General features: G+C 37.3%; 1 protein-coding gene across 3 annotated transcripts in view; it reads left to right on the top strand.

Moving 5' to 3' along the window:
- The window catches only part of ASCC3 (activating signal cointegrator 1 complex subunit 3), a 259113-nt gene that overhangs the window by 5491 nt on the left and 228334 nt on the right, over nt 1-25288 (top strand). For all 3 annotated transcript variants that reach the window (XM_048935766.1, XM_048935767.1, XM_048935768.1), the window contains 3 exons: nt 12828-12971; nt 14629-14779; nt 19961-20544. In XM_048935766.1, the coding sequence (XP_048791723.1) occupies nt 12882-12971; nt 14629-14779; nt 19961-20544 (825 nt within the window). In that variant the 5' untranslated portion in view covers nt 12828-12881. The remainder of the gene's footprint in view (nt 1-12827; nt 12972-14628; nt 14780-19960; nt 20545-25288) is intronic.

Below are 25288 nucleotides of genomic sequence, written 5' to 3'. Positions count from 1 at the left end.
ACTGAGATTAAGGGGTTGGTTTCTAAGGTGTCCCAGTTTGGAGGCTGGAAAGGAAATAGTCTGCATATGGGATGTGATGAGAGATTTCCTTTTGTTGTTGTTGTATGTGTCCTTTGTCTGTTAAAATGTCTATATCTCTTCTTTTTTTTTTGTGAGTTTTCTAGTTTTTGTTCTTTTCCCATCATCCTACTGGGATGAGGACTGAGTGAGTGGCTGTGTGGGTGCTTGGCTTCTGGCTCTGGCAACAACATTTAGTTCAGATGCTTAAAAATGTGACTCAGGGAAGAAGTGTCTTTCTCTCATTCTGTGGTAACAATGCTTACTGTGATGGGAAAGATTTCTGTGCTTCTATTCCTTGAGGTTATTCTAACTGCATGCATAGACTGTTCCCCTTGAAATTCTATGTAACAACTGCAGGACAAGGAGAAAATAGAGGAAAGATAAGAAGAAGGTGGATTGGGATAATGACAGTTTAATAGGGAAAGCAAAAGCTGTGTGCCCAAACAAAGCAAAAAGAGAAATTAATTCACTGCTTCTTTTTATCAGGCAACTGCCTGAAACTTTAGGGAAAGCAGTGTCTTCATACGAGATAAAGAGGTGATTCGAGTCAACCAGTGTGGCTTCACCAAGGGCAGATCGTGCCTGACCGATCTGGTGGCCTTTGATGATGGAGTGATGGCTTCTTTGGATGGGGGGAAGAGGGTGGATGTAATCTACCTGGACTTCTGCAAGGCCTTTGACATGGTCCCTCACCACATTCTTCTCTCTAAATTGGAGAGGTGTGGATTTGAAGGATGGACTGTTTGATATATTAGGAATTGGCTGGCTAGTTCAGCCAAAGGGTTGTGATCAATGGTTCTGTGTCAGGGTGGAGGCTGGTCGTAAGCAGCGTCTGCCAGGGGTCTTGAGTCTGGTGCTCTTCACCATCTTCATCAGTGACACAGACAATGGCACTGAGTGCACCCTCAGCAGGTTTGCAGGTGACACCAAGCTGAGTGGTGCAGTTGATACATTGGAAGGAAGGGAAGCCATCCAGAGGGACCTGGATGGAGAAGTGGGCCCATGAAAATCTAATAAGGTCAAGTGCAGGGTGCTGCACTTGAGCTGGGGCAATCCCAGGTGTTTATACAAACTGGGGGAAGATCTCCTCCAGAGCAGCCCTACAGAGAAGGACTTGGGGATCCTGGTAGATGAGAAGCTGGATATGAGCCAGCAGTGCGCACTTGCAGCCTGGAAGGTCAACCCTGCTCTGGACTGCATTAAAAAAGGGGTGGGCAGCAGGGAGAGGGAGGTGATTGTCCCCCTCTACTTGGCTCTTATGAGACTTCATCTGGAGAACTGTGTCCAGACTTGGGGCCCCCCAGCACAGGAAGGACTGGAGCTCTTAGAGTAGTTCCAGAGTAGGGCCACTAAGATGATCAGAGGACTGGAGCACCTCTCCAATGAGTAAAGTTTGAGGGTTCTGAGCTTGTTTAGCTTGGAGAAGAGAAAGCTCCAGGGAGACCTCATTGTTGCCTTCCAATACTTGATGGGAACATATAAGCAGGAGGGGGAATGGCTGTTTACGAGGCTGTACAGCTGTAGGACAAGGGGGAATGGTTTTAAACTGAGACAGGGGAGCTTTAGGTTAGATATTAGGAGGAAGTTTTTCACACAGAGGGTGGTGACGCTCAGGAACAGGCTGTCCGAAGAGGCTGTGGATGCCCCATCCCTGGAGGCATTCAAGGCCAGGCTGGATGTGGCTTTGGGCAGCCTGGTCTAGTGATTGGAGACCTTGCACATAGCAGGGGGTTGAAACTCTATGATCATTGTGGTCCTTTTCAACCCAGCCCATTCTATGATTCTGTAAGACAAATGCTTTAACCATGAATGGCCCTTCCCTCTTCCCTGGGTTTTTATTGGTGAGCATGGCATCACATGATGTGGGATGTCCCTTTGGTCAGTTTGGCTCAGCTGTCCTGGCTGTGTCCCCTCCTAAACTTGCTGGAAAAATGAGGCTTGGTGCTGTGCAAACACTGTGCCACAGTACCAAAGTACTGGTGTATTGCCATCACAGTTTTAGCCATCAATGCAAGCACAGCACCACATGCCACATAGGCTGCAGTGAATGCTTATCTCCTCTCCAGCCAGATCACAGACTTTGCTGTGAAGCTCTAATGGTGGACTGTATAATAAAGGAAAAAGAACTTCATGGGAGGGATGTGAAATAGTGCTGGTAACTTAGGAAAAGATAATACACAGTGAGGATAATACCTGACAGCGAGTTGAGTGCGTTAAAAGGAGCATGGCCAGCGGGTCAAAGGAGGTCATCCTCCCCCTCTACTCTGCCATGGTCAGGCCTCACCTGGTATACTGTATCCCATTCTGTGCTCTCTGGTACAAAAAAGACAGGGATCTCCTGGAGGGAGTCCAGCAGAGGGTCACAAAGATGATAAAGGCCCTGGAGCATCTCCCCTGTAAGGAATGGCTATGCAACCTGGTTCTGTTCAGCCTTGAGAAAAGAAGACTCAGAGGGGATCTGAATAATGTTTGTAAGTATCTTAAGTGTGGGAGACAAAAGTACATGGCCAACTTCTTTTCAGCATTCTGTGGGGACAGGACCAGGGCAAATGGCCATAAACTGGAGCACAAGAAGTTCCACACAACTTTGTGAAGAATCTTCTTCACAGTAAGGGTGACAGAGCACTGAAACAGGCTGCCCAGGGAGGTTGTGGATTCACCTTATCAGGAGATATTCAAGACCTGCTTGGACGCCTACCTGTGCAGCCTGCTGTACGGAGGACTGCTTTGCAGAGGGCTGGACTTGGTGATCTCTGGAAGTCCCTTTTAGCCCCTGCAGTTCTGTGTTTCTGTGAATACAAACTTAGTGATGTCTGAATGTATATGGCTCTGAAATATTAAAATGAAGAACTTACTCTTCCCTACATATTATCACCTTTGCTAAATACTGTATGCAAAAAACTACTCAACCCATTGACAGGCATCTGCTAGTGCCCAAGTGAAAACTCCTTGCTTTTGAAGCAAGTTTGAAGTGCTGCCTTTGAAGTACAGATTATGTCATTTACTTGTTAGTATGGCATTTTTTGTTTATAAGGAGTCTTCAAAAGTCAATTCCTTAAATCTGAACATGGTTTGTATACCTGGCATAAATATTAATGGAACTTCTAATTATGAAATAGGAGAATCTTGACTAATGTGGTTATTAGCTAAAGCTAACAACAAAAAACATTGAGAAATTTTATGTACATTCTAGCAGAACTTGGCTACATGTGACCCTTTCAAAAATGCTACAGTTGGAAACAGATCTGCTCTAGCCTTAACATGTTTCTAAAGACATAATGCAGGTGTTTTCCTCTCACTATATCAGACAGGAATAATAATGCTATGCTTTTTGTCCCCCTTCTCTCTATTTTCTCATGAAAGAAGCATTTCTGATGTTTGTAGGAATTGTGGAAAAAATAATAGTTTGGTCTTGCCACTGTAGGAAACTGTATGGGTGTTTTTCTTAAAGTATCTTGCCACATGCATTGCCAATTCTACAGGCACTCAGCCCAGAAAGAGTTGTCAGCAGCTTTAGATTTGATTTTTAGTTTGCAAGCACTGCAGTATTACATGTCTGTAATATCTCTTTTTTTTTTTTTTTTTTCCCTTTAAGTTCTTATTTTTATTTTATTTTCAAATAGAAAGCTATCATTCGCTGATCATTAAATACCTGAAGTGCTGTTTTGTTTGAAGTCGCCTCTTAGTATGTGAGCTCTTGGAAAAGATGGACTCTGTTTCAATTAGAATTTGCTGGGAACTGCATCTGGCAGATGGGTACATTGATTAAATAAATAAGTAAAAGTAGACTTTAGGAGGAATATTGAAAGGTTGAGGAGTACCATACCACTTAAATCTACTCACCCTTGGAAAAAAAATACATAGTGATGTACTGATGTAGGATTTAAACACAGCAGTTTAGTGAGTAACATTCAGGGGACACTTATCTGGTCTGTGACATTTAGGTTGGGTATTCTGAGCACATTCAGAGTTGGAACAGTTGTAGCAGTGAACTGGATAGAATCTACAGTTTTTGGCTCTCAATTGCTGTGTAACTGTAGGAAGGTATTTACTGTATCTTTGCAGTGAAGAGTACATGTGTCCCTGAGACAGTTTTGATGTTGAGAAGCTTGCCCTTTGGAAATGAGTCTTAGGGTATGGTTACTGAAGTTAATATCTAAGAGAGTTTTCCTGAAACTTTGTCATAACTTTCTGCCTCCTCTTCTACTCAAAAACTGAGACAAGTAGAAAAATAATGATTTAAATGTTATTAAATATAGCAAACAAATTACACAGTATTACTTGCACTATTTTATTGAAATTTGCTTTTGCATGGATGATTGGTTATCTTTATTTACGTGTAATGGCTCACTTTTTTCAAATTTCTGTATTCTTAATTACAACTATCGATAAAAATCATGATTATCACAAAAGATGCTGGAAATAGAATGAACATATTTGTGGTATATAGTTCTGGGAAGTTTTCATTTAGTGATAGATGAAGTTGATCTGCTACATGACAATTTTTTTGTTTGTTTGTTTGAACTTAGAAATACTATAGAATGTGCAACTTTTTGGAAGTGTTCTAAAAATCTCTGTATTTCACTTCTGAAAAATAATTGTGTAGTTTACTTTAAAGAACTTGAATTTTGTCTTATTTCAGATTGCCAGCATTACCCATATTACTACCAATTTTATTGATGAAATTGCTGAACATGAAAAAAGATTTAATATTCACTGTAAATGAGAAGCTTTGCTTCAGTGCTTTCATAGAACAATTGTTCTTAAAGATTAAATATGCATCTTGGTCTTGGCTATGCTGTGCTTGTACAACTGCTGTGAGTTGTCTGCTAGGTGCAGTGATTTTATTAACCATAACTAATTACTGCAGAAGTGCTCGACAAGGACTCGTGATATATGCTAAGACAGTTAATTCAAAATTGACATTCTGTCTTTCCAAGTGATGTGAACTCTTCCAATGGCTTTTCTATGAAAATTGAGTTCATTTTACACCATACTGAATATAGCATGAATTTTGTGATCCATTTCTTTTGAAGCTAATGATATGAGCCACTTACAAGTCATTGCAGTTATTAGACATCTTCTTTTGATGATGAATTCAACAATGTATAAAATAGAAGTGCCATAAAGACCAGAAACAGAATTATTTAACCAACTCGTTCATAATGACTTTGGTGGTTCCAAGGCTGCTCTGAAAGTTATGCCTCCTAATTTCTTTTGTTGGCTCACAATGTTGGAGGCAGATAGTGGTGTGGCAGTAGAGGTTGAATTTTCCCATCTATATTCCGTTACCTTTTGTTGCCATGTGACACATGGCAGCAGAGGGGCAGTCTGACAAAATGGTTTCTCAGGTGGGGGTTTGTATTAAGATGTGTCATTGATTTCCTCCACAAAAAAAAAAAAAAAAAAAAAAAAAGACCTGCAGCCACTGACATTCATCAATACTTACTGAATGTATGTGAAGATCAAACACATGTATGTGAGCACAGTGAGGCAATGGGTGATGTGTTTGAGCAGTGGTGACAGCAACCGTGGGTCACCTCCCTGGTGCAGATTTTGACAAGTGTGGCATGTAGGTTCTTGTTCATTGCTGGCAAAAATGCATAGCTAATGGAGGTGACTGTTGAAAAATAGTGTTTCGTAGCTGAGAATTTGCTCCATTGAGTAGTCTTGTTGTGCTCTTTGTATCTGTTGTAGTTTCCTTGGAAATAAGCAGGAGGCATTACTTTTGGAGTAACTCTTTGAGTGGGTTTCAGCTTCAGAGGACGCTCCTCTATGGTTAACTTGATTTTTTCATTCATTATCTTGTCAAATGAATTTCATGAAAATTTATTTTTCATGTCTGTAAGAGTTTCAACACTGATACAGGTGGACTTGCCTACACAGGCAGAACAATTCCAATTCATTTTTTTTGTCTGTCCAGTCAGTTTATAAAAATTACAAGTGATACTGTACACACATATGCAACAATATGAGTTCTTGTGTTTGTGCAGTGATGCATTAGCTGTGTGGCCTCTCCATTTCTGTGTCTGAGAAAAAGATCAGGGCCTCATGGACACCTACATTAGATGTCTCAAATTTTGTCTCATAGGAACATAGCTTTCTTAAAATTTAAGGCAGCTAGTGGGTTGTTATATAGCTCTTTAAAACTTTTTTCTATGTTTTTCCATAATGCTTTCCCATAATGTTTTGATTTTAGCTCTCTAACCTGTTTCAGAAACTTTCTCCAAGCTGTATTTGGAATCTTACAGGTTGAGTAAATGTGCAGTAAGGGAGCAATCGGATTCATACCATCTCTTTGCATTGTAAGTTGAATAATAGCATACAGGCACTCTTGGGGATTGCTGTCTTGGTCTTTTATTTTACTGAAATTCTCTTTAAATGCTGAAAAAAATTATATATATACTTTTCTCAGAGGAAAGCTTTGTACTTCCTTCAAAAATGTTTGGAGGAGATGCTCTCACTTTAAAATCATTCAGTTCCAATCGTGAGGCTTATTGAAATTGTGCTTTGATGGAGATCAGAGTTATGAGGGATAATAATGGCATAGAGTAAATAATAAACTGCCAGTTACTTTGAACTGGACTGCATTGTAGTATTTAGAGCATTTGTTTAATTGTTGATAAGTTTGGTGATTCAGGTGCTTAAACACACAGCTGTTGTCAATTTAAGAACCTTGTGTAGTCATGTGTCCAGCTGCTCTTCCTGAGTGTGTGGAGGTTTCATGAGTCACGCTAACTCAAGGAAATGCCATTGATATGGAAAAGGGTCTGAAATGCCACTATGCTTAGGCACTATGATTAGGGACTAAATCCCACCCAAATGCCTGTCATAAGCAAACCATGAATCTTCAGCACGGTTCAGGCACAGATCTTCAAAAATGATTTCACACCACCTGGAAGAATTTTGGTGGATGTTTGTTTAAGTGCCCTAAAAGAAGTGGAAGTTAGGCTTTGCATGGTACTCTTCTGTAATTACTTTTAGTGTCTGCATATTTGTGCATTGTAAACAGAAATGCAGTAGGCATGTGAGGTACTGTAAGGAGAACTTATGGAGTGTGTATCTCCAGTTATGTTTTACAGGCCAGCATTAGAAACCGGTGGTTTCTAGTAGTTGTGTATGTCTAGGCACAGTTGCCTGTTATCCTTGAGAGACACAGGTGACTGCACAGCAAAGTTTATTCTATTCTGGGTAACCCTTGTGTTAATCTGTCTTGTTTGCATAAAGGTATTCACTCATGTTTATATAGATAATATTTGACAAATCTTTCTAGAAAGGATGGATTGTGATAACTTTTACCTCTTTCATAATTTTGTTCTACTTAGATCTCCTTGTACAGTGCCACTAGCTATATCTTCATAAGAACATTTTCTGATACTATTACTTTCTGTTTCTTATTTTTCTTTTTGGGGAAATTGGAGAATTTTGTGATATTTGGGTGCATCTATTTCCTCCCTTTATGTAATGTTAGGTCACTTCATCCTCCCAGATCTATTTCACAAATGTTTCGAAGTGAGATATTAGGGTAGAACAATTTTTGATATTCTGGAGGTGCTAATGTGTGTACCTATAAGCCCTTCTGCTGGGAGAAAGGGAAGGGTGGTGGAAGGCACACAGTGTCACTATTTTACTTCATCCTTATGCTGAAGCATTTATTCCAGTTTTGATATTGGCTGAGATCAATCCCCCGTACCAAGCAGCCTCTGAGCCTGCCTGGACACACACATCTTTATCTTGATGTCTCCCCTTCAAAAATGCAACAGGTTTTTGATCCGTCTTTGTATGGAGTGGAGATCAGCAATGTGCAATACAGGCATCTCAGAAGAATTCCAATGTGATGTCTGAGTCTGTTGCAGAAAATGAGATATCTGAAAGTAAACAGAGTATACTATTATTAGTATAGCTTATGTAGGTACAAAATACAAAACTGGAAAATATTATTATTGTTAACTAGTACTATAATGAACTACTTTGCATTAGCCTGCCATTTTTGATTAATATTTCAGGCTCTATTAAAGCTTTATTATCTGTAACTGCCAACTTTATTGTTAGGTGCTGTATTTGGACTGTTTGCAACAAAAATGCTTGAGTAAGAAGTTTAAATGAATTTAAGATATGAACCTTTAGGAGTGGATCCAGAGGAGGGCCACAAAGGTTATCAGAGGGCTAGAGAACCTTCTCTGTGAAGATAAGCTGAAGGATCTGACCTTGTTCAGCCTGGGAAAGAGAAGACTGCAGGGAGACCTGATTGTGACCTTCCAGTGTTTAAAGGAAGTTTATAAACATAAGGGAAATCAACTTATTGCAAGGGTAGTGACAGGACATGGGGGGAATGGTTTTAAACTAAAGGGATATTTAGATGTTGGGGGAAGACTTTAATGAGTAAGTGGTGAGGTGCTGGAGTAGGTTGTGCAGAGATGTTGTAGATGCCTCATCCCTGGAGGTGTTAATGGCCAGGTTGGATGGGGCCATGGGCATTCTGATCTAGATACTTGACCTAGTGTCTGGCAACCCTGCCTGTGGTAGGAGGGTTGGAATTTGCTGTTCCTTCAGGTCCCTTCCATCCCAAGTCATTCTATGATTCTGTGATAATGCAAGTGTCCTCATTGTTTTACAATAGCTTTTTTTCAGCCATCATTTGTCTTTTTAGCTTCTTTTTCATTAGAATTAATTATTCCACTGTGGTGAGAGTGAAATGCTGTTTTATCCATGTACTGTTTGGTCCGTAACAAACTTCTATTAATTGTTGATATCTGAAGTCTTTTTTTATTACTTTAATAACCAGTAGTAATTTTTTCTAGTTTTCTAAATGAAAAATTTACAAAGACAGCAAGGAATTTGTTCATAATTTAAATTTATAGGCAGCCAAAATCTGGTAAAAAAAAAAAATAAAAAATCTTAACATTCCTTAAATAGTTTAAACATGGTAACTGCTGTAAGCTTTTAGGGGATGTACCAAGCCCAATATTGATAGCTACAGAAGCTGGTACTTCAATGTAGCCTATCTTCCAATTGTTGTTTGTAATTCTGTTAATGCTGTGTTATTCCATCGTTTGTAAGTAAGGAAAAATTTATGTACAACTTGAAAATAAAGGTGCATCATTTGATCAAAGCCCTTCTTAGTCCTACATGGCAGCTGGCTAATTTTGTTAAATCGGCTAGAAATATTAAAATAAATGTTATTTTTTGTTTGTTTTTAAATATGTTGGATTGTGATGTTTGCAACGTTTTAGTGGAGAAGAGAAAGAGATGGTTCTGTTATTTGTTTACAGAAAAAGAAAAGGAAGGCCAGAATTGGGAGGAAAACAATGTGAAAATGTGAAGTAGAAAACTTCTCCAGTAATGTTGGTTACCTTTTGTAATAGCAGTAACAATGTTTTTAGTTTTAGTGAAGGAAAAACCTGCTGAGATCCATGCTGACTGTTAGTTTTCTCTTCAAACAATAAAATGTGAATGGTTTTGTACTTGAATTCTCTTTTAGTAGAATATAATCTGCTTTTATATTTTCCTTTTCCACATAAAAAGTTTCAATGTTTAACTCACATTTCTTTTAAAAAGAGAAGTAAAATAAGCTTTAAAAGATATTGCCTCCCCGCAACAGTTTACAAAGGTGAATATTGCCTTTCTTGCTTTACAAACAGAAATTTAGTGGAAAGATGAGTTTGTTTTAAAAGGAAGTGGAAATTTGAGATAGTGCCTAGGTATTTGTAAACTCCTATTCCTTTTTTTTTTTTAAAAAAAAAAAAAAAAAGTTGGGAGAATGTGTGTGAATAGTTCTTATTTGCTAGCAAAACCTGACATGTTTTGCCATGTGAAGTTACACTTATTTTAGAGTTAAATTTCCCTTGGTTTGCTCAGCCCGGAACAGAGGAGCCGATGGGAGAGCAGATGGTGGCTGCAGCTCCTCACAGAGAGCAGAGGGACAGCACTGAGCTCTGTGACAGCAACATGGCCCAAGGGAACGGCATGGAGCTGTGTCAGAAGAGAGTGAGGGTTAGGGAAAGGTTCTTCACCAAAGGGCAGCAGGCATGGAACAGGCTGCCCAGAACAGTAGGCAAAGCCCAGAACTGCTGTGATTACAGAAGTATTGATTGGGACAACATTCTTAGCCACAGGGTCTGAATTTTGTCTGGTGGTGAGGGGAGCCAGGAGTTGGGTTCAATGATCTTTATTCACTGACCAGTAGCATTATTTAATACAGATGTTTGCCCACAGCTTCATCTTAAATAGGTTTACTTTTTCCAAATCAGAAGGAATTTGTTAACCTTACAGTGGCTGCAAGAAGACAAGCAGTAGCTGATACAATCTGAAAGCATTTGCCTTTATCAGTATGCTCTATGTAAATTAATTAATTAACCTACACTTTATTTTTTTGTGTTAATTTATGTTTTATGTCAGATGGGCACTGTGTTTTTGACCTAGCATTTACAGCTGGCTCTAATATGTTATGGAATGATATTTTAAGTTCATATACCTGTTTTTGCATTTATCCTGTTTTCAAATTGTGGGTTTTGTCCCCTTACAAGGCAGATTGCTGTGCCCTTGTGAAGATATGCATTGCATGCAAACACTGGAGTTAGCCTTTGGATAAGGTACAGAAACCCTGTTATTTGCACTGTCAAGCCAGCCAGCTCAGACCACAGGACCATATGGTGGATGAGGTTGGAGGGTACCTCTGGAGGTCATTTTACACAATTCTTGTTCAGACAGGACCTTGTACCTCAGGTTGCCCAGGACCATTTCCAGGCTGCTTTTGAGTCTCTCCATAGAGCAAATTTTGAAAGCGCTTATATGTGTGTGTAGGGCAGAATTTATTAATACAAGCTCAACTGTAGGGCTTCTGGGCTGGATTTGACTGTTTGGCCAAGTCTCTGCTCGGGGAGAGAAGCCCTTATTTGTCCTCTAGGATTCCAGGTGTTTTACTTAAGAAAGTATTAAGAACTCAATTAGTAAAGGAGGAAGAAGCACTCCTTTAAAGCCACTTTTTAACCAAATAAACCTGATGGAGAAGCTTTAAATCTCCTAAATGTGTGTATGAAATGTGGACTTATTAAAAATTGGATTCAGACTTCCTTAAATTACCATATATACTATTTCAGAAAGGATAACTAAATTAATAAGCAATAATAATATAATTCTAATATTTTTATAATAAAGGACCATAATTCTACAGAAAAAGTTTAAGTAGAAAATACATATCCAAAACATCATCTTCAATAACTAATGGCAATGCTGTTGCTGGAGCAGTATCAGTGATTTATCTTTTTTGTTGGGTAGGGATATATTCCTTCACATTTTGAACACTGGTTCTCTTCTTTGATTGTGCTTATGGTGATGACAGTGTGTTTTCACTAGGAACTATGCTATTATGATGTGACATGTCATATATTCACTGAATATCTCAAAAGTCGCAGAGTTGTTTTTATGTCTGCTTCTATGCTTGAATTTGAACATGTCCTCTCTATCTACTTCAAAGACTTGTTTGTTTTCTTTGTTGTGGTGTTTTTTTAAATGTTATATTCTCACATTTTGTAGCTTTGTTATTACAGCATTTCTCTCAAGGATATCAGCTGTTGTGATAGCTTTTTCCAAAAAGCAACTTCATTTTAGATTGAGAAGCAAAGATGCATGACAAAGCGGTGACATTTCTCTCTGTGATTGGAACTGAGCTGATTTGCTTTTGTGCTGTATTGCAGTGTTGATAGCTAAAATACAAATGAGGTCATTAGATATAAAAAAAAAAAGTTAACGATAATTGGATTAAAGCAGGGAGTTCTGTGCAATGTGTGAATGTTCAAAAATTGTTTTAGTAACTTTTTTTCAAGTTATTAGATTTCTGGATGGCTCATGGTCTTCAGGCATGGTAAGAATGATGCAGGCCATTACATTTGTAATGGTATCATTAATTGTTTCAAGAATAATCTAATCTATCTATTTGCTACCACTAGAAATTGTAGCTGTGCATTGGAATTCATTGAACAATTTAACTGTGGGCGCCTTTCAAAATGAAGCAACTTTGAGAATAGTTTCTGTAAAAGCCTTGGCATGAATACAAGCTCAGTTGGAAAACAGATGTGTTTTGCTGTATAGATATGAGTCTGTTTTGCATGGGAAATAAGAATGTGCAGAAGTAGGCTGCAGTCTTGGAGAGTGCAGTGCTGTGTGTGTGTGCAGCTGTGTGATGAAAACATCCTAAGGCATTCTCTTTTTGTTTTTTTTTGGTTGCTTTTTTCTTCTCCCCTTTTTCTCTTATAGTAGTTCAGTGATGCACATGGTCCTTTTTTTCCTGTCTTAATTTTCTTTGCATACTTTGCTGTTTAGAAATTGTTGAGCAGTTGGCAAAAGGGATGTCCCTGTACCAGTGCTAGAGGCTGTTAATGATCCAAAACCCATCAGTACACACTGGTTCAGGGGAGACCTTCAAGCAGGTGGTAATTGCTTACTGCTGTTTGCAGCCAAGTTCAGTTGCCTAGATTTCAATATAATCCTCTTGTGTTAGCAGTGTTAAAGGAGTAACTGCTGCTGCACTAATAACTTTAGGGAATAGAGAGAACATGCTGAGTAACCACGTTGTGTTTTGTCTACTGTCTGTGACTGCCACCTCCCTGTCTTGAGTCTTGCTTGAAAATGTTCTTGAGTGAGATATTTAATTTCTTTAGTCACAGTGCCTTCCAAGATCTATTTGTTCAAAAGTCTTCCATGTTGCTGATAGGAACTCATGTTTGTAGCATTAACAAAACCATGTTGTTTCTTTCCTTCTCATCTAGGTGGTTGAACTGGGATTTAATTTTTTATCCTATGGATCACTGAATGAGTAACAGATGGCCTTGCCACGTCTTACAGGCGCTCTACGCTCCTTTTCAAATGTCACTAGACATGATGATTATAGTGAAGAATTAGCTGACTTAACGGTAAATATCTTTTTTTTTTTTCCAAATTATAAACTATTAGTGTATGTATTAAGAATTTTGTGGTATTTAGAATAAAGTGAGTGATGGTGAATTTAGGTAGGTTTTTTTTTTTTTTTTTTTTTTTTTTAAAGACATGCATTAAAATAACAGATGCATTGTGGAAGCCTGTAATATGAAATGAAGCTCGAATACAGAGAGTTGTAAATAGAGGTTTTCTGAAGGAAAACAAACATCACTTCTATCTTCAACTATAGACCGGTCAGCATCACCTTGATCTCTGTGAAGAGGATGGAATAGCTTATCCTGGAAACTGTCTTTTGGCACACAAAGGAAAAGAAAATCAGTAGTCAAGCATGAATTCACCAAATGAATCCTTAACCAATTTGATAAGTTTCTTTAATGAAATCACCAGATGAGCGGGGAGCAGTGGATATTGTCTTTCTGAACTTCAGTAAGGCCTTTGATACTATTTCCTGTAAGATCCTTATAAAGAAGCTGCTGAGGAATGGGCTGTGTGAGCAGACAAGATTGCAAACTGGCTGAATGCCCAGGCCTAGAAGGCAGTGGTCAGTGGCACGTAGTCTAATTGAAAGGCAGTAATGAATGGAGTACCCTGGGGGTCAGTGCTGGATCCAGTCCTTAACATTTTCATGAATGATCTGGATGATAGGATATATGGCACTCTCAGTAAATCTGCCGAGAACATGAAACTGGGAGGTTGAGAACATGCTGGGGACCACCTTACTGGAAAGCAGCTCTGCAGAAAAGGATCTGGAGACTAAGGTGAAATGAGTAAGCTGTCTGTTCTTGCTGCTAAGAACACTAGCAGTATTCTTGACTGCATTAAACAAAGTGTCACTACCAGGTCAAGGGAGGTGATGCTTCCTCTCTACTGAGCACTGGTGAAGCACCACCTGGAGTTCTGTGTCCTGTTCTGGCCCATTCAGTACAAGAGAGGCCTGTACATGCTGGCAAGCACAGCTTACAGCCACCAAGAATATAAAGGGACAGGAGGATCAGGAGAGGCTGAGAGAGCTAGGACTGTTCAGCCTGAAGTCTCGGGGTAACTCATCGATATCTATAAATGGCTGAAGGGAGGATGCAAAGAGGATGTAGCCAAGCTTTGTTCAGTGGTGCACGGTCCCCAAACAAGTGGGTGCATACTGGAGCACAGGAAATTCCCTCTAAACTCCAAGAAGTACTTCCGTGCTGTGATGGAGCAGTGGCACGGATTTTCCAGAGAAGCTGGGAAGTCTCCTTGAAGGGCCTCGGAAGCAGCCTGGATGTGGGCATGGGCACTCTGCTCTGGGTGTCCCTGTTCAAGCAGATGTTGAGCAATATGGACCCAGAGGTCCCTTCCAACCTTAACTGTTCCCTGAGATCTCTTTAGAAGTTGCAAAAGTTTAGCTTGGTAAAGAATTTTCCCTTGGAATGGGTAAAGCAGCCTGTAAGTATCTTTCTCATTCCTGACACTCAAGTATGTAAAGAATTGTTAATAGGGAAATGAATTGCTGTTGTTACAAAATACTGATTGAGTGAAACTGGAAGGAGTTTCTTTCATTCAAGTTGTTTCTGTCATTGTTTGTTATTGTTTGTTTTAAAGTAATGACTGTACATAAATTTGAAATAAAAATATTAAAATATTTTGCATTTTCAGAAAAAAAGAGCAAAACAACAAGAACAGTTACTGAAGTCTGATCTTACTTGGAAGAAGATAATAAAGTTTGTTGATGACAATTTAGACAAAAAAGAATACCAAACTGTAAATGGTGATTTGAAAACTATATTACAAGCAGCAAAACAAATAGGTAGGTTTTAATTCTCAAATTATCCTACAACTAATTTCTTATCTTTTTGTTTTAAGCTGATGTCTGCCTGCATACTTTCATACTATTACAATTTCAGTTCTACTTTAACTCCAGTCTTGCTCTGAAGTATCTTTGAAGTTCTGTTTAGTCTGACAACTATGTGCACAACTACATTTTATGTTTTATTTTAAAATGTGATTCTGTTTTTATGCCCTTTCTTGTTTTTTGATAGCACTGTTATGTGATGTTATGGTTTGTAATCTACCATAAGTAAGCAAAAGCAACAGCTGCTTTTGTCATGGCAGTATACTGAAGAAAGAAGAGTCTTGGTGTTAGCTGCTTTAATTCCACACAGTTGGTATCTTGAAAATTGGTTGCAGTGAGTGAATTTTTTGCTTTAGTGAATTATCAGAAGAAAAATTTCAAATGTATCTCAAGTCACTGGCAAACATTTTAAATTCATCTGAAGATGCACATATTCTAAACTTTCTGCTGTCTGATCCTTTCCTCCCATATCGTAAACATGGCAATCTGTTATTTTTACAAACTTGTTTTTAATTTGACTCTTTTTCTAACACAATAGTAGAGCTTGTGCTGGTAGGAGAATTTAACCTCTCCATGCCAAAAGATAAGCGTATGGCTACCTGTCTTCCTGAGAGAGATACTTGTAGGAAGGGCCACCTCTTTCTCAGTATAGATGTCTATTGTTTGGTGTATGTCTTTGAGCTGGCACTGGTGATACATGAGGTTTGGAGGAAAGTAATGCAAGGTGTGGTGTGAGCCCTCTTAGGGTGTAGGAAAAAATTTGATGCGTGTTACTAATTAGGCTTAGTAGATAAGAATTGACTTACTGACAAATGTCCAACTGAAGTATAACCCAAGGGTAGCTCCCAGTTTAGTCCCCTGTTTACTGTTTGTGCAGAATGCTTGTGCTCTGCAATGCCTTGACTTCTCAGTGCCTGTGTTGTGGCTATCATGATGATGCCTTTCATGGAATGAAACTTGTTTGGAGAAGTAGCTACGTTTTTTCTAAAACAATAAAATAAAAATAAAAAAGATTTAAAAAAAAATCATTGAATCTGACATGAGATCAGATTGGCTCATGGGTCACTTCAGTGTGCATTTGTTCCATGCTCTAAATGATATTTTTTTCTTGCTTTTTTATCAGCTGTTTATTCCAACAAATATAGAAAAGGGGCAGCTGTAGTGATAATTGATCAAGGAAATGCTACCTTTTTAACTTCTTTGGAGATTGTTGACACAATTCATGTTCTTTTACTAATTTTTAAGAGATGTTTATTGCTGTGCTGTAATAGAAAATACAAGTTTCATACACAGATGTGATGGTTAAGGAGAATCCTGCAACTGTAGCATTAATATAGCTATTAATTTAGTTGTTTTTCTTTTTGCTTTGTTTTTAAATCCTGTTTTTCACATATGGACTTGAAATGTATTACCAACGCATTCAAGAATTTAGAGATGCTAACGAGATTTCTCTCAGCACTTCATTTAAATAACATACTACTGATGTCATTTTATAAAACGGTACTCCTTCTATCTTCTCGATCAGGATTAGGATATTAGGAAGACGTCAATATCACCAAACTGGGAACAGGTACTGAGGTGGCGTTATGGGGGATACTTGACCCATCCGTCCCACATGTTTCCTCATGAACAAATATAGACAGCCATGCTACCAGGTTTGAAACACATGCTATGGTCAGAAAAATAGGTTGGTTCATTGTTCCACTCTAGCTTGTGGTCATCAGTTTCAAAGTTGTCTGACAATTACCCCTGTAGTGTCCAAACTGCCTTTCCAAACATTATGATTCTCTTTTCTCATCACATGGTTTTTTACTGCCATTCGGCCTTTCAAATAAACAATCTTGTAATTTTTCCCAGTTGGATCCCAGTTTTCCTGGAATCACAGAATGGCTTGGGTTGGAAGAGGCATGATAGATTATTTAGTTTCACACTCTTGCTGCAGCTAGGGTTGCCAAGCAGTAGATCAGGCACTAGATCAGGTTGCCCAGGACTCCATCTAGTCTGACCTTGAACACTTCAAGGGATAGGATATCCACAGTTTCTCTGAGCAACCTCTTCTAGTGCCTCATTGCCCTCTGAGCAAAGAATTTCCTCCTTACCTACCCTCTTTTAATTTAAAACAATTACCTCTTTTCCTATTGTTTTGCTACATAACTACCTGTTTTAACACTATCCTTACAGATTGAGAGATAAGAATAGGACATTTTCCTACAGGAATATTATTTTATTATAAGTTATCACAAAAATGAATAAAAGACTTGAAGTCTATTGTGGAATTATAATTCATGACTATAGGTAAAATATTTTATTTTCGTGAACCTTTAATTCATTTTTTTTATGTGATTCAAACAGCTATCCTGTAGTGGCTTTTATTTCTTAGCCAGTGAAATATATAGTTTCCATATTTGTACTCATTTTAGATGCTGTGCTATTTTTTGTAAGTAATGTAACCTAAAACTCAGTATGCATTTTTGAGGAAGCACTGCTTGTGAGATGCACATTCTATTTAAATGTGAGAATCATCTGGGAGAGGAAAACTAAGGTTTAAATAAGGACCACTCTTGTCCAGCAGTATTAGAGCTGTGAATTAGAGCTGGAGAGACATTTGTCATTGTCATTTTCTTTTATTCTGAATACTTATATCCATAACAAGCAACCTGGGACAAATGGAGGAGAAGATCTGCATGGTTGTTTTAAATATCCATTGGTTACAGTTTAACTGTAAGAGATGCTACAGTAAAATGTAGTTAGGGTTGACAAATATGACTTTCATGTTTGTAATAGAAAACATAAAACCATATGAGATATAGCAGTAGGGCAAAATATGGTAGATAGTGGAAAAGAATAAGTTTTATAAGTAAAATCAGTACCTGATATTCTTAGTTGAAAATGCTATCCATGAAAATATTTTGGCAGATTTGTATTTGCTGTCTTAATGACAGAAACATGTACTAGCTGTGTGATTTTTATTTTTTTAATTTTCATTTTGGTGGAACAAAATTATTTTATGTGAGAATATCATTTTTCTCCAAACTTTAATGGTGGGTTCAGTGTAATAGAGCATATAGAAAAACATAGTGGTAATTTTTTTTTTTTTTTTTTTTTTTTTTTTTTTGTGATGGAAGGAAAGTGCAAAACTAATAAATGCATGATTACTTAGTTAGAATGAGTTAGGACAAAATCATCAGCCTTGTTACTTCTGAACAGAGACATAATGTGACCAGAAGAAAAAAATACAGAGACTGAGGCACAAAATGAATGGACAGTAATATTCCAACCATCATCATTGGAGATGTACAGTCAGAAGAGTGAATTGACTGCATTCTATTTTTGTTTAATTTGAAGGAAATGAGCTCTCATCCTAGGCAATGGATACTGAAATATTAATTTACTTGATAGGGAAAATATTAGTAATCAAAATGATGTCAATGGCTTAAAAGAGAAAACAGAAAAGAGTTGCTATGTTTGCTGGCTACATGTGTTTGGAGGGGTGAGAAATTATTTTCTCAGGAGATGTTTCCACAAAACACGAGGCACTGATAGGAGAGCTAGCACTAAAAACCAAAAGAACTGTTTCTAGAATCTTTCAGTACTAGTGTTATTTTTGTTTAATATGGTGTACTTCTGCTTTAATACTGGAAACTTGTAAAATAATGGTACATATTTGTACATTAGGAATGTGAGTGCAGTTTGTGCAACCCAGTTTTAGGTGTAAGTTTTCAAGCTTTAAAAAAAAAAAAAATCAAAACCTAATTCCTTTATGGTTAAGGATAAACAAGGAGAGTAAACCACCTCATTTCCACTGAGAAGTATTTACACACATCTTGAATGTGTATGTATTTACTTTTATGTAGTTAATCTAGATATCTAATTATTATGTAAATACAACCCAAAATATCTTCATGAGCTTCTCAGCTTTTCACAGTTCACTTTAATGAAATTCAAGAGAAGTAGTGAAGTTGTATGTTAGGTTTCTGGTTACTTAAATACATAGGACCATAACTGGACAGCAGAGTGGAGTCAGGCACAAGACTGTTTTGGGTACTCATAAGAAAATAACTTAATTAGTTATGCAGGAAGTGCAACTTTGTTTTTTTAATTTAATATTGATCTTTTAAAAATAAGTAGTTTACTTCAGCAGCTCTTTTGAATTAGCAGCAGTGGAGGAGTTATTCACTTGAAATGTATTGTTTTCTGTTGGAGTTATGCCAGACAATCCTGAATTGACCAAATAAAGACATCTTGAAGGTAGCAGTTTGTAAACCTTGACAATAAGCTTTTTCAGATGCTTTAAAAGATTATGAAATCTTGTAAGAAATGCTAGTTTTCTGAAAATGGTGGAGCAGTTTGCCTGGCTTCTTAGAACACTTTTTTAAAATATAGGAGAAACTTACGCATATTGTTCTTATATTCAAGGAGAGAGAGAATTAAAAAATAGAAAAGGAGGGGGGGGGGGGGGAAGAAAAGCATGCTGCCTCTCTGTCTATTTTATCCATTGTCTTTTTTCATTCTAAGTGACACTCAGGTTAATAATATAGTGTTTGCTTATATTTTCCTTGTGTGCTTCTGAGAATATTTATGTAAGAGGTAAATTCATTTTTTTCTCTAATTATATTATTTTAGAGTTTTTTGTAGGTAAACCAGTAAGTATACATTCACACATTTATTTGCTTTAACTTCTTTGGATAATTTTTGTAATATACATGCATTCCGTAGTACTGGAAGAAGAATGTAGTAATTTCCAGCTGAGTTCTGTATGTTTAGTCTGGCTTGAATATTCAGATTAGGCAGTGAATAAACATTGTTTCAACATAAAATTCTGTTGCTGTTAAAAAGCCAGTAAATATACTAGTGTGAATATAAGACCCAGGCACGCTTTTTCTCTTGGAAAAACAAGAAAGCAATGGTAATTCCTAATATGAATTTCTAATAAGTAGAAGGGGTAATGAAGACAGATGCTTTACTATTTTATGCATTTTATAATTCAATAGCTTGCAACAATTGCTACTTCTTATTATGGTCGTCATTTCACATCTTTGTTGATGAGACTTGCGAGAAATTGAGTACAGTTATGTTATAAGCAATGAATGAGAATTAGTTTGAAGTGTATAAAATTACATTTGTTTTTGTTAACAGTTGGAGCTGAAAATGGACAAGAAGCAATTGAAAGCGGAGCTGTTTTTCTCTTTAAGACATTTCACGGGAAAGAATGTGTTGGTCATGATGAAACAAAGGCTATCAAGCAGATGTTTGGGCCGTTTCCATCATCATCTGCTACTGCAGCTTGTAATGCCACATGTCGGATTGCTTCTCACTTCACTGAAGAACAGCTTACAGCCCTCATACAGATGGCTGAGGAGCAAAATGGTGATAACAGAATGTTCTTTGGTAAAAATATAGTGTTTTCATTTGACATGCATGATTTGGATCACTCTGAGGAGCTGCCTGTAAATGGTGAGGCTGATGCTCAAAGAATTATAAGCTTAGATTATAAGAAATTTCTGAATAATCAGCTGGATCATCTAAAGAACTGCTGTGATGAGAAGTCTGATCTCAAGTCTATGGCAAAAGTAGATGATTCTTTTTTATGGTCTGAAGTTGGAAAATATCTGAATGAATCTCAGGGTGGTACCCCTGGAGGACCAACAACGGAAGATCTCTGCTGTACTTTGTATGAGATGCTTGCTTCTCCCAAGAGTGGTGATGAACTTCAAAATGAGGTACAGTAGAGTATTATCTATACCATATCTATTTGAATGTTGCACATATTCCAGATTATTTCATATTAGATTATGCCAATATGCACATTACTGAAGTGTTATCTATGCTTGCTTTGTCTCTAGAAAAATTTAATGGCAGCAATCTCAATCCACCAGACAGATGGTGAAAACAGCATGTGTTTTTTTGAATAGTCACATTTTTTTCCTCATAAAATACAGTCTGGTTTTTTTTGCTGACCTTTCCTGTACTTTCTAAGCAATTGCTCTTTTAAACTACCGTATAAAACTATGAGAACTTGCAAATCTGCACCAAAGAAAACTTTTTTGGGAAGTTTTCAGAGCCTTCTTGTTACTAGAAGTGAAAGGAAGTAGATGATGTGGTGGTGGATTGCATAGGTGGTGTTAATATTTTCTTTGATAAGGAAGTAGGGAGGATTTATCACAAGAAGAGCAGGGAGAACTTGACGGACAGAGCACAGATTCTGGGAGGCTGCAGCTGAAGTATAAGCATAGTGGTTGAAAGGGAAGGATGTTTAAAGACTAGCAAACAGGCTTTGAAGATGTGTACAGAAAAGATGAATGTATGGAAGGAGAACACTATTTTTGAATAGGATTGGGAAAGAATTCCTGCTATCTTCCAACTGCTTCTGTCAAATTTTCTATCTTAGTGATGTTGCAGGAATTATGATTTAATAATAGAAAAGGTGCTCTTTGTTATTGTATATCTAGCTTTTTGAAGCTTATTTAGCAGAGCTTCGCTTCTTTTCTTTGCCTTTCCAGAAAGGAAAAAATAGTCTCACTTGATTGTCTGAAATCTGTACCTTGTGTTGGATTTTTAAGAATATTTAATAATAAAGATATATATTTTCTCCCCATTCTGCTCTCCCATCTCACCTGTACCTTTCTGAAACCTTGTTTTTCCTTGTTGTGAGCACAAACATGGTTAACATGCTGCCTTGCCTTGTAACACCTCATTAATTCATTGCTCACTGCATGGTTTGGGGATGGTACATGTGAGGAGACATCATACTGATTCAAAACTGATCACTTTTTTAAAGGGTAGTTGGCATTTCTATTGTGCTGTCTGTAAAAGCAGGAACTTAAAGTTTCTTACGGACATCAGATTTTTCCTTCACATGGGAATTTATTTTATTACAGCAGTGTTGCTGGTGGCAGCATTATGAGCAGATGGTGCTCTCAAACCTGAAGATAATCCATTTCTAGAGCTAGGTCATAGATCCGTCATATGAGATGGTACGTTTGATCATGCATACTGAAAATCTTATATTAATCAAGGTGTTAAATACATTCTCAAGTCTCTAGGCTCTATAAAGTACATTTTTACTTATAAACGAAGAAGAAAGAACCACTCATGCAAAAATACAATTACTTGTAAATACAAATTCAGATTGGTAACATACAGTTGCATATTTTAAAACAGGTTCCTTGTCTGTTTTTCTGTTTAGAAAGGTTACATATAGCCTGTTTGTTGCTAAAGAGGAACGTACGGGTGGTGAGGATATTGGGGAATTGAATCTCTAGGAAAATTTTATTTGATCTTGAAGTTTAAGAATTAAGAAGCTGAGCATTTTTAGTTTATTTCAAGGAGTGACATACTGTTTTTGTAGTGTATGGACAGATACACCTGTATTTGTTTTATCTATGTAATGAACTCTACAAGGAATTGAAATCAGCTTCTGTCTCTGGCACTGCACAGCTTTCAGTTCTAGTGATTGGGGATGTACAAGTAATACCTTGTTCTTTGTACTCCCTATTAAAGAAGACTCCACGCTTCCTTTGGAGCAGTTTGTTTATTTGGCATCACTGGCAACTGTTAGAGGAAAATTGATTATTGTACTTGAAATAACTTTTGCTTTTCACTGGGGACACAGCCTTGTGAAACTAAATGACAGATACTAGAATGTGCTATTCTCTTTGTGTGTCAGATCCTGGTGATGAGTATGAAATGGTAATGATGTGATAACAAGAACATTATTTAAAAATAGGAAGAGCTCACAAGTAGCTATATAGTTTAGCCCAATAACTGTCGATGATTTTATTTATTTAGTTATTAATCAAAGAAAGTACGCAGGGCATTTCTTATACTCTGTTTCTACTCTTGGGAATGAAAGCTTGAGGCATCTGAGAGCATTTCAGTATTCATGTCCCTAACTCCTCCAGAATAACTGGGAAGAAGTTTGAGTTGTTCAGTACCACTTTGGTTATTATGCTCTCATATTCTCAGAGGCTACATCCCTTTTTCCTGTGAACTCTTGTCATAATTTATCTACAAACTATTTCTGAATGGTAGACTGGAGATGTCTGTCTCTATTTTTACAGAAACTCACAGATATATTATCCGTTTATGATAACAAAACAGAGATTAATATCCTATAAAGATGAAATTACTAGAGAAAAAACCCTTAGTGGAGTCCAAGTCATGTGAAGATCTAGTTTATATTGCAAAAATATAAAAATCTGTCCAGTTTATTTATCTCAAGGTAAGGAAAGAATTTTCACAAATAGGAAACATTAATGTCACTGATTGTATTAGATTAGATATTATTTTCCAGACAAAATTTTAAAAGCTCTATAAGTGACTGGATCAACAGTGGGCTATGATGTGAAAAAGGAGAACAGTAATGCAAAATAAATAAATAAAATGTTCATTTGCCTATAAAGTAAGTCATGGAGTTCACTGTTTGGGCTTCTCTGGTTTGCTTTATGGCTGTGACTATCTTTGGCTCTGTGCATTAAATGGTAATGCCTATGTGTATGGAAAAATATGTATCACAACCTGAACAGGCAACTAACCCATGAGAAAGGACTTATGTTAGCTTATGAATGCAAGTAAACTTCCTCTAGCTTCTGCAACTAGCTAGAATAAACTCGTTTGTGAGAAACTGCTCTGTAGCTGTAAATAAGTATCCTTGCTTTCTGTGAATGACCTTTCTTATCCTGATTCATGATACTTTATTGTCTCCTGCTATTACACATACATAAATGTGTCCATGATACTAAGGGGTGATTGCAGGCATCTTGCCATCAGCTGGGGGAAAAACCCCAGGGTAGACAGTAATACTAGCTTACCACCCCCAGTAATGTTGGTGGGTGTTGAGTTGGTGGGTGGAGAGTGTGCTGGTTGCATCCAGTAATGTGCATTACCTCTCTGTTAAAAAGATGAGTATGTGCCTGCATTTTTTTGGCGGGGAATCAGTAAATCTTACACAGAAGCACTGATACTTTTGCATTATGACATGTCTTTCAACTGTAGCTCCAGGACTTCCAATTAAATATAATCCAACCATATTGCAAAATCTCACAGTGGGGAAACAAACATTTCCTGTTATTTAATTTCTAAGAGTAATTCAGAGTTCATCATTCTGAAAACTGATAGTTGGCTTCTTCCTTGTCATCACCTGGTTCCTCAGGTGTTTATGACACTGCAGTAAGAGACCGAAGATGGTTATGGGGAGTTTGGAGGTGCTGATGCCTTACTCCAAGGGTCAGAAACATTCACCTCAAAACAAAGTAGACCTGAAATCAGAAGTGTACAGGGTAGGGAATATGGATTTGATATGTTCAAAATAAAGTAGTCAAGAGTTGGGCATAATCTCTTCCTATATAGGGAAGAAATATGCTCCTATATAAAGCCATTCATTAGTACAGCCATAATCAGAGCTAGGTGATTGTAACTTTAATATTAAAAATCAGTCTTCTTCATGCTTCTTTCAGAACAGAAGCTAATACATTATTTTACTGTTTTGTTAAAAATAGTGTTGTGTGTTAATTTTTCTTTCTTCCATTGTGGTGTTTCTGCTTCTCTGAATGGTTGATGTAGGAATAGGATTTAGACAGTTTTCCCCATTCTCTGGTACGTAAAGCTCTGTTTCTGAGATTTCTGCTTTTAACTTGTTTTTAGTTGCATTAGTCACTAGTGGCAATATATTGATTTTTATTTTTCTGCTTGAGTTTATCTATGTTGTTTTGCCCTACTCTAATCTCATCATGAGTGTCTGCTAATATGCTTTGTGGATCTAACATGTAAATGCTCTTGGGATCAAAAGCAAGGGGAACTTAACTAATTTGTTCAATCAACCATCTGGTAGAAAGCTTCTCTGTGTCTGCCAGCAGCCTTTCTGATAGAGCAGAGAAGAGTGAAGGAGATTAAAGGCTATATAAAATTTCTCAGGATTTGGAAGGGAACTTTTCTGTCAGTGATACAATACTTAAGAAAAGGATTATGAATCAAAGGATGTGGAAAACTTTGTCCCAGCTTCTTTCTTCCAGAGTGCTCTGCAATCTTGTTGCATAAGTAGTTAAAGCAAACCCTTGTTATCTGGTATCTGGCTTTATTAAGGGCTGTTCCTGTGATAACTTTCCCTGTGCTGCAATTGTTCCTTTTTTTTTAAACCATTAAATTGTTAAAAAATGACTATTAAAGAACTTTATATTTTCAACACAGCCTTTCCTTTCATTTATCCTCCAGGCAGTTCCTTGCCAACTTCTCATTACTGTATTAGTGCTTCATGAACTTAACAAGTACCCATGTGGAACACTGCATTATTTTAAAAGAAGTCCAGATGTGAGACAACTGTTATTTATTTACTTTCTAGATCAATGAAGTGCTAGACCAACTGATGTATCTCTAATAAGCTCATGCTGCATTTATGTAGTTTTCCATTTACATGCATCTCTGGTATTTTTTTTGAAAATCGTTTTTTTTTTTTCCAAATCATATATG

Source organism: Lagopus muta, chromosome 2 (assembly GCF_023343835.1).
Source record: "Lagopus muta isolate bLagMut1 chromosome 2, bLagMut1 primary, whole genome shotgun sequence".
Taxonomy (NCBI): domain Eukaryota; kingdom Metazoa; phylum Chordata; class Aves; order Galliformes; family Phasianidae; genus Lagopus; species Lagopus muta.
This window is presented reverse-complemented; position numbering and strand designations above follow the sequence as displayed.